Source organism: Populus alba, chromosome 16 (genome assembly GCF_005239225.2).
Source record: "Populus alba chromosome 16, ASM523922v2, whole genome shotgun sequence".
NCBI lineage: Eukaryota > Viridiplantae > Streptophyta > Magnoliopsida > Malpighiales > Salicaceae > Populus > Populus alba.
The window spans coordinates 3,594,697-3,605,630 of NC_133299.1; the positions used below are offsets into that span (position 1 = coordinate 3,594,697).

The 10,934-nt window shown below is 33.4% G+C and overlaps 1 protein-coding gene across 1 annotated transcript; it reads left to right on the plus strand.

Annotated features, from left to right (window-relative positions):
• The first annotated feature begins 3,768 nt into the window (after positions 1-3,768).
• Positions 3,769-5,003, plus strand: LOC118051007 (chitinase 2). The gene has a single exon (XM_035061512.2). The coding sequence runs from the start codon at positions 3,842-3,844 to the stop codon at positions 4,742-4,744; it is 903 nt and encodes a 300-aa protein (XP_034917403.1). The 5' UTR covers positions 3,769-3,841; the 3' UTR covers positions 4,745-5,003.
• The last annotated feature ends 5,931 nt before the right edge of the window (positions 5,004-10,934 follow it).

Here is a 10,934-nt window from a genome sequence, read left to right on the forward strand (position 1 = left end):
TGGAGTTGATGAAGCCGGACTTGCATTGGTATGGCCTTTTTGTTTCTTGTTTGACCTTTGATATTGACTTGCACGCTCAAATTGTCATTTGAGTTCTTTTCTTAAGATAACCCAACAATGTTCTAGTTGAAATCGTTTGCCAACGCAAGAAGCATACATTTGTCGAGCATCATTAATCTGGTAAAAAAATTAATTAATTAAATAATGTTAAAATATATGTTAAACAATTTAACATAGAAATGAATATTAACATTACCCTTGATTCTTCTGTCATTCCACTTTGCTGACGATTTTAATTTGAGTAACAAATCCAACAAATTTACCGACTTCTCTATTTATTTCTTGCCATCTACTTGAGATGTTTATTTGTGAACAATTATTCAAGTTTCCTCCATTCTCTACAAAGTAAGCATGCACGCGAGTCCAAAACTGTTTTGTTTGTTGATCAACTCCTGTAATTGGATCCTTGCTTGTATTTAGCCATGCAGAGACAAGTAAACAATCCTCCTCTGGTGAGAAATTTTTACTTCTTTGTGATTTTTTTGCCAAATGGACATTTAAATTCGAGCATGTTAAGTCATCAATTAATTGATTAGAATCAATTGGTTGAGAGAGAATATCTTCTGACTCACTTATAAGAAAGTTGGTAAAAGAGCTTGGAAAATTTGAATCCATCTACATTAAAAAAAAAAAAAAAAAAACTCAAGTTAAAACCTTATTATAAAAGAGTGTAAAAGAAGCTCACATTCAATGTCTAGCAATTTTGTAGTTTTCATACATGTGAATTAATAATAAGCATTACCTTCTACTTGTTCTAACATAACATTTTGACCATTTTTTGGAACTAAAAGAGAATCGATATACTGGTTTAATTGCATTTTTCAAGAAGACAAAATATAATTGACCTCAAATTAAAACAGACAATAAAAATAAATTTAAAATATGTAACTCTATCTTTTTATCAATATCAACTACCATTATTAATTCCTCTCAATTTTATCAAAGATAACAACATAAATAAAAATTGTCTTCCTTAACCCATATTAAAAACATAAAATAATAAAGAAATAAAACTCATCACAAATATTAAATTAACAACAAAAAGGTCTAAAAAATCAAGAGATATAAAAACGAAAATAGAAAAAGCTTTTAAACAAGCATACCTTTTAATTTCAACTAATTAACACAACCGATGTTAATAATTAACCGGAGAATAATTGATTCTTGTTTTTTAAAATTTGAGAGAAGGTTGAGGCACAATACAAAAATTTAAAACTCCAAGTTTTTTTCTTCATGTATTTATAGAAAAAAATTTTCTATATTTAAAAAAAAAAAAAAAAGAGTTGTTGGCCAACGGCTATAAAAATAGTCGTTGGCCATTTTGGCCATTTCTACAGTTAAATGTAGAAATGGCTGTTAAGAAAACAAAAGGCCATTTTGACTATTGGTTTACCTCTTCCGTTGGAATGCAAATAGCAAAGAGATAAAAGGTAAAAGCCATTTGTCTCTTTATTTGGTTGCTCCGTTGGAGCTGCCCTTAATCAACCCACCAAATCCATGATTAGGGTTATATACTTCACTAGGTAAACTTATTTTTTAAAATTTTATTATATGATAAAAAATATAAAAACCTTTTTATCCTTAACTTAATATTAAATGATAAAATTAAGAAAAAATAAATAAATAATGGAATTAAAAAAAAAAAAGAGTTAAAAACACTCAAATGACCAATAAAAAACCTCAAAGAGCCTGTTACAACAAAGCTCATGCATGTGGGCCTGAGGGAGACCCAGAAGACTAGGCTAGAATTTTTTTTTTCTTTTACAAAATAAAGTAAAAGAAAAATAAATAAAGGTTAAGCATACGAGCCTAGACATACCTACGAGTTTGAGCATATTTTTTTTTTGTAAGGGGATGATTCTTTTTTTAAAAAAAAAAAAAAAACACAATGAACAACATGTCGATGTTGTTCTAGATTTCAACCATCAGAAGTGATCAGAAAATTTGACAGTTGACTTTAAATGCTAAATTTTTTTTGTTCAACTTAAAACACCTTAGGTGAGCTCAAGAAACTCATTTACACTCTTTAAGTAACATTCAATCAATTAAAAAAATTCACCTTGAATCTAAACAAATTATCAAGTCCCGATCTATTTTTGGGTAAGACAAAGAGAAAAAAAAGACCTGAATAGATCTTTCATTATCAAATGTAACTTGTTAACACAAAAAATGACAGATTTCATCGTTAAAGAGTAATCATTCATAAACTTTCTCTCTCCATCATTGTTTTCTAATGACTTATTTTCTCTTTCAAACTCAAGAACTAAAATGCAAGAAAAATAAAGTTTTGGACTAAAACGTTTCATTTTCAAATTAAAGGGATTGGAAATAACTTTGAAAAATATCTTGGTGCTAACATATTTTTTTTAAATGAAAGCCTCCTATTTTTTTCTCTATTTTAATTTTGGTCCCTTTATTTTAATTTTTTTCTTAAAACAATAAAATCAAATTTTTTTTGTGAAATTGAGTATCAATCCAATAACAAGCTTTTTTTAGATAGAAATAATTATATAAATGAAATAAATTATAAATGTCACATTCCAATCAAACAACATCGAAAGATCAAATAAAAAATCAAAAATAAAATTGATGACCAAAGGCAAGAAAAACAAAAGAGGGCTAGAGTTGACACTAAATTTCTTGCAAATAAAAAATTGATTTTTATTTTGTGAAATCTAACCTCAACCTAGTATCATAATGTTTTTTCAACATCCCAAAACCACATGGAAGATAAATTAAGACAAATTATCAATTAAAATAATATTTAATGATGAAATTAAAAATAATAATCACAAAAAAAAATACTTTACGAACCGATTGTGATTCTTCTCATATGCCATTATAAAAGGTTGATGAATTTTAGTTTTTTTTTTTTTATTTAATTTTAATTTAATTAACATTAAAAGCCATCTCATATATCTGGGAAAAAAACACATTGAATTAATATAGGATTATGGCTGTCATAATTGGCAAATAGAAAGAGGAAAGGAAAGGGTTATTAGGACCCTGTTTCTTATTAACAATAATTTAAATTTAATCTTGTAAAATAAATAAAAATAAAAAATAACTTCGTTGAGTAAATAAAAATTAACACTCCTTACGCACCTAGTTTGTGCGTCTTTCACAATCTATCTGCCAACAAGGTTGAAATCTTAATGAAGCAGAATAAAATCCCGTGAACCTCTACTTCCACCGTGAATTGATATCCAATAATATAAACTTAATATTCATAAACAAGAACTAACTCACAAATAACACGTTCTAAAACTAAATTAATAAACGTTTCCTTCTTCTTGGCTCTACTTGCATGGATTTATTTGCTTGGCATGTTATGAAGAGCCTCCTACCCTCTTCAAAAAAAAATCAATTTTTTTTATTTGTATTTGTATTCAAAATTTTTTTTAAAAAAAATTGGAATTTTATATTATTTTTTTCTTTACTTCAAATTAATATTTTTTGATTATTTTGATGTTTTGATATAAAAATAATTTTTTTAAAAATAAAAAAAAATATTATTTTAAAAAATTTCTAAATAAAAAATACTTAAAAAAATCACAATCACACCTTTAAAACCTTTTTAATCAGAACCGATGTCTTCTTCAATCTCTCTTTCCAAAGTCCAAGCCCAACTAAACTTTATTCTGGAACCGCAAAAGAGACAAATGCAAAGAAACAACAATTTGGTGCCTCTGGTGTATGAGAATTTAGTCATCGTTCACTTGCATTAATACCTTCCCTAGCTACCACAAAACGGAAGCACAGCTCACTTGTTCCAACGGCCATGGATCTCCTCCCCATCCTTCTAGTGTTACTCTCTGCATTTTCATCAATCCAGGCAGTCACCCCAGCAAACTCCAAGCTCTTTAGAGAGTACATTGGAGCTGAATTTAAAGGTGTTCGGTTTTCAGATGTCCCTATTAATTCCAAAGTCGAAGTTCACTTCATTCTCTCCTTCGCCATTGACTACACCTCATCTTCTTCTCCTTCACCAACCAACGGTCGGTTCAAAGCATACTGGGATGAAGACAACCTTAGCCCATCCCACGTTTCAGCTACCAAAGCCCTCCATTCAAATGTCAAAGTATGTGTCAGTCTTGGAGGTGATACCATAAGAGGGCAGCCTGCGTTCTTCAAGCCCAGATCAATCAACTCATGGGTTAGCAATGCTATCAGTTCAATAACAAAGATCGCTCGAGAGTATGATTTGGATGGAATTGATATAGACTACGAGCACTTCGATGCGGATACAAATACGTTTGCTGAGTGCATCGGTCGCCTTCTTTCCCACCTTAAGGAGCAGAAAATAGTGTCAATTGCATCAATAGCACCTTATGATAATGATTCTGTGCAACCATATTACTTGGCCCTATGGAGGAAGTATGGGCATCTAATAGACTATGTTAATTTTCAATTTTATGCCTATGACAAGGGGACAACTATTTCTCAATTCTTGGATCATTTTGAGACTCAGAGCTCTAATTATAGGGGAGGTAAGGTTCTGGTGAGCTTCGGCACTGATGGAAGTGGGGGTTTGTCTCCTGAAAATGGGTTTTTTGAGGCTTGTAGTAAGCTTAGACGTGAGAAAAAACTTCATGGCATATTTATATGGTCAGCAGATGACTCCAAGAAGGCAGGATTTCCTTATGAGAAGCAGTCACAATCCTTCCTGGCCAGCACAAAGTGATCATCTGTGTTTCTTCTCTCAAGTTGTTGTATTGCAAACCAGTGATTTAATAAATAAAAAGGATGAAATTGGAATGTTGCTAATCTATCCCTAGGGGAATTGTTTAAGTAGACTTATAATTATAGTCTAGATAAAATAAATATATATGCTATACCCCAGAAGCACAAATTTGAGAAGTTTTCAACGCGAAATTCAGGGTGCCAAGACTCTGTCACTGTGCTTACATATTGATTATTGACCAATATTGGAATTTTTAATTTGGAATGAATGGATTTGTTTTATGTTTTATTTCACATATGTTATTTAATCAATAATGTTAATTTAATTATAACATATTACTTCAGCTTCTTTTTTTTTGCAATTCATACATTTTATTCATTTTCCTTCTTTTTTTTCTTTTAATTTCGTCAAATTTTTCTTAATTTCATTCTCACATTTTTTTAACAATTATTCGAGTTCCCTTTGTATTGGCCAAGATGACTAAATCACATTAGAATAACTCACACGGTTTAATTTTAAATTTAAGCTAGACAAGAAATCAGGTTAAGAGTTTTTTTTTAATCAATTTCATCACTTTTTTTTTTCTCAGTTTCATTCTTATATTTTTTTTATCTGTATATCAGGTTATTTTTGAACTAGCTAAGTCGACCGAGTCATGTTAGAAAAACTCTCACATGATTTAATTTTAAACCTATACCAGCAAGAAGATGGTTCCAAAGGTTTTTTTTTGTTAATTTTATCTTCTTCTTTTTTTAATTTCATCCTTAATTTTTTTTTTAGTTGACATGTCTTTAGATTGATCAAGTTAATTGGATTATGTTCAAATAATTCTCACATGATTTAATTTTAAACTCAGATTAAACAAAAAATTTATAGGTTACAAGGTTGAATTGTTGGATCAAGTTTAATAACAATGCCTAATAATTTTTTATGATCTAGATAGTTTAATACATTCAAAGAAAAATTAAATCCAACCTAAAGCATAATGTGTGTGCGCGCGTGCTTGGAATGATTTCTAATTTTCTTAATAACATTTAATTTAGGCATTATGTGAATAATTATTTTCTATCGTATCCTTCCGACATATTTACAAATAACTCCCCTGGTCCAATACTTTTGTTTACAAACTTAATTTTAATTTTGCTTTTTGCTATATATTTTTTATTACGAATGATATTTTTCTTTATATTAACTTTCAACTTATTATTCTTAACTTTAAAATTGAATGCCTTATTCTTACTTGAAAGTTAATCATGGAGAACCAAGAGATTGGATGAATAAGTTTTGAATGGATAAAAAAAAAACCTTTATAAAAAATAAGCATGAAATAATATATTTAAAGAAAACTTAAATATATTATTTGACCCGAGTCATAGGATTGAAAACTTAATTCAAGTTAACATTGACCTATTTGTTTTGGTTTTTTTTTTTTTATATATTTTTTCAGTTTCATCCTTCTATATTGAGTTTTGTTTTTTTAAATTCAGATTCGGGATTTTTTTTTTTTTTTAATTTGGTTATTCCACTCTCATCAACTGGATCGTGGGTATGTAGAGTTGGCCTAAGTTGACTCTGGTTTTTTGGGCTGTTTTTTTTAATTGATATATATATATATTATATATATATATATATATATATATATATTTCATCCTTGTACATTGAATTTTGTTTCAAATTGAGCTTCATTATTATTTTTATTTGTTTTCTATTGTCTTATCCTGGAATTATGACCTGGATTCCTGCTTTGACATGCTCACTTTGGTTGTTTCAGGTTATTTTTTTATTTTATTTTTTGGTTGTGCTCTTCGATATTGGGTAGGCTATAACTTAAGCTTTATTGCCTTTTTCATTTTTGTAGGTATTTTTTTTTTGTTCAGGTTCTAAAAAAAAACTTTCTCTTTGCTTAGCTCAGTTCATTTATTGTTGTAATATGTTCTTTTAATATCTAATTAAATTACACCAATTTATTTGCTTTGTCGGGTCTATACCCTGAGTTGTGATTTTTTTCTTAGTTTTTTAAAACATGTTGCATCATCTTAATATTTTTTTATCAATACAAAATTATTTTGGCCAACTATATATAGCATGGGCCTATAGATATAATATTACATAAGCAAAGTGGAGTTTGAACTTCAAACTCATATACGTGTTCATCAAGACTCATTGTACCGTGGATTGGAATAGTGTTAAAAGGGTATTGTTCACTAAGACTCATTGCACCGTGGATTGCATATATTTGTGGGGGCATTGTGTGCTGCAGCCCCAAGCACAAACACTTGGCGCAAGGGCAGTCATTCCCAGCCACAAAAGTTCCAAGGCTATAGGGGGGAGGGGTTGTGCCTCAGGTTGCAGACATCTAGCGCTTGGGTTCGGACTTCGAACCCATCTCACACCCCTTTGGGTTCGGACACGAAAGTATCCTAACCCCAACCTCATTGGGTTTGGAAACAAAAAGACCCAAACTCTCTTGGGTCCAAGCACAGACCCAACCATTAGCCCTATTGGGTTTGGCCACGGAGCCATCCCTCAACCCTCTTAGGCTTGGAAATGGAAGAACCCACACCCAAATTCATTTTGGGTCTGGCAGCTGACCTCAAACCCTTTGGGTCCGAACTTTAAACCCATCCCAAACTCCTTTGGGTTTGGATATGGAAGGACCCAAACCCAAACCCTCTTGGGTCCGGATAGGAAAGGTCCCACACCTAAACCCATTTTGGGTTCTGACATGGAAAGACCCAAACTCAATCCCCTTAGGTCGGACTTTGAACCGAACCCAAACCCCTTTGGGTCCGGACACGGACGGACTTAAACCCAAAAACCCTTGTGTTCGAACCCCCACCCCAACCCCAGCTCATATTGGGTCCGAACATGAAAGAACCCAAACCCAATATGAAAGGACCCAAACCCCATTAGGTTTAGGCACAGACCCCCCCTTAACCCCGTTAGGTCCAACCATGGAGCCATCCCCCAACCTTTGTTTTGCCCAAAAATGGAAGGACTTATACCCAAACCTATTTTGGGTCCAAACACTAACCCCAAACCCAAACCCCTTGTGTCCAGACTCCAAACCCATCCTAAACCCCTTTGGATCCAGACACGGAAGGACCTATATAGGAAAGGATCCACACCCAAACCCATTTTGGGTTCTGACACGGGAGGATTCAAACCCAATCCCCTTGGGTTGGACTCTGAACCCCACCCAAACCCTTTTAGGTCTAGACATGGATGGACCCAAACCTAAAAATCCTTGGGTCTAGACCCACACCCCAACCTCAACTCATATTGGGTCTAAACACGAAAGGACCCAAACCTCCTGGGTTTAAACATGGACTCAACCTCAAACCCTCTTAGGCTCGAATATAGAAGGACCTACACCCAAAACCATTTTGGGTCCGGACTGGGAAGGACCCAAACCCCTTTGGGTTCGGATATGCACCTATCCCCTAACCCCTTTAGGTTCGAACATCGACCCTACCCTAGGCTATTTAGGGTTCGGTCAGGGAAGGATCCAAATCCAAACCCCTTTGGTTTCAGACCCATATGTCAACTCAACCCATATTGGGTCTGAACTCGAAAGGACCCAAACCCAAACCCTTTTGGATCCGGACACAGACCTAGTCCCCAGCCCGATTGAGTCTAGCCACGGACCAACCCACAACCCTCTTGGGTCCGTACAGGGAAGGACCCACACCTAAACCCATTTTGGGTTCGGACACTGAGCCGAAACCCAACCCACTTGGGTTCGGATTCCAAACCCAACCCAAACGCCTTTGGGTCCGGACATTGAAGGACCTAAACCCAAACCCCCTTGGCTTCGGATATAGACCCAACCCCCAGCCTTCTTAGATCCGAACTTCAACCCCACCCTAATCCATTTGGGGTCCGGACAAGGAAGGAACCAAACCCTCTTGGGTCTAGACCCACACCCCAACCTAACCCATATTGGGTCTAGAGTCGGAAGGATCCAAACCCCTTTTGGTCCGGACATGTAAGGACCCAAACCAAAACCCCTTTAGGTTCGGACACGCACCTAGCCCCCAACCCTATTGGATCTGGCCACAAACTCAACCCCCAACTCTCTTTGGATCCGGACATGGAAGGATCCACACCCATTTTAGGTCTGGATGACGACCTCAACCCAAAGCCCTTTAGGTTTGGACTTGGAATGACCCACACCCAAACCCTCTTAGGTTTGACCCCACCCCAACCCATTTGGGGTCCGAACTGGGAATGACCCGAACCCCATTGGGTCAGGACATGGCCGAACCCAACCCCAACCCATTTTAGGTTCAGACAAGGAAGGATCCAAACCCAAAACCCCCTTGGATCCAGACCTAACCCCCAACCCTAACTCATTTTAGGTTCGGGAATGGAAGGACCTAAACCCAAACCTTCTTAGGTCATGACACTGACACAACCCCTAACCAGTGGCGGAGCCACGTGGGTGCAAAAGGGGGCAATTGCCCCTTTTATTTTTTTTTTAAATGTTTATTATATTAGGATATTAATATAATAATTTGGGGAGGGTTTGATACATAGAAAGAGGTTTTTTTTTTTTTTTCCTTTTAAGTTGTTGTTGCCTCTTCTTTTTTCTTACGTAAACTTTTTATCAAGTCTAGTAACTTCTTTTCCTTTATGTTTTAGGTAAGATTTTTTTTTTTAAATCTTTTTTACTTATTTCATTATCTAATTTTAATTTTATTTTTTTTATAATTAGTTATTAAAGATATTAGAGTTTTATGATAATTTAGGGGTTTTAATATGAATGTGTTCAAATATGTTCAAAATAAATGTTTTAATTTTTTAATTTAATCAATTAAATGTTTTTTTTATTATAAATGAATAAATTAATGTTCATGCAAAATCACTATTTTTTGCATCTCTTGTATTGACAGGGTAGATTATTAAAATTATTTAACTAAGGTCTCTTAGTTCACTATAATTATGGATTAATTATTTAATTGAGGTCTTTTAATTTACAATGTACACGTATTAATTGTTATTTTATATCAAATTTATTTGAATTAATTGTTAACGAGATGCTTGGAGTTAGAAGAGGGTATGGATTTAAATCCCATAAGATACACTTTCTCTGTTTTAGTATTTTCTCTTATTTGAAACTAGGGTATAATATTAAAACTTGTTTCACATATTTGACTTAATGAATTTATACAACTTTTATGTGCGTGTAGAAATAATTTAAATGTCTAGAAATGATTAAGTATAATTTAATCAACATACTTATTATATATATAATTGAAATGAGTTTTGATAAATTGATGTGTATTTTGAAATGAATATCATATAAAAGATTTAGAATTATTATGCAACTCAACCGACTTTATTATTGTGTTAATTATTATGAAGACATTAATGATAATAATAAAATCACTAGGTTCATCAATTAAATTAACACGTTACTATAAAAGTATTTCAAGTGTAAATCCTTTAAAGATGAATAATCATTCAAAACTTCAAGTTATATAACTTAATTAAGTTAAAAAAAAAATCATATTGAAAAGTTACAGTATTTATTATTAATTTACCACTGTCTTAATTTGCTCCCTCATAGAAAAAGCTCTAGCTCCGCCACTGCCCCTAACCCTTTTGGGTCAAACACGGACCTACAACTTAACCTCCTTGAGTTCGAACGCGGACCCCAACCCCAACCCCAACCCTCTTGGGTCCGGTTGTGGAAGGAACCAAACCACAACCCCTTGGGTCCAGACACGACTCCAAACCCAACTTGTCTGGTTCTAGCCAAGGACTCCCCCCTCTTGAGTCCGGACACGAACCCAACCCCCTTGGTCCGACGTCTTAACCCCATTCTCTTGAGTCCACCTTATAATCAAATTATATTTTTTTAATATTTTTATGGAAATAAAAGGCTGCCCCATGGCAGTACGCGGGCATACCACCTTGTGATGATAATAGCTTCTTTCCTTGTAGACAGAGTATAAATCTTTTTAGTTTTGACATGTGATTTTTTTTTTTTATGGTAAGATAATGTATTTGTATTTCCAATAAAATTCTTTTAATTAATATAATATTTTTCCTTGAAGATTACCTTATTTGTGTATGTACCAAGTTTTTGTTTTCTTTGGTAAAGGCACTAAATTTTTTTCGATAACTAAACTAAATTTTAACTTATGATCGGAAAAAAATAATAATTGAATTGCCTAAAAGTTTT

Coding starts and splice junctions, on each gene's coding strand:
- LOC118051007 (XM_035061512.2), top strand. CDS start 3,842: ATGGATCTCCTCCCCATCCTTCTAGTGTTACTCTCTGCATTTTCATCA.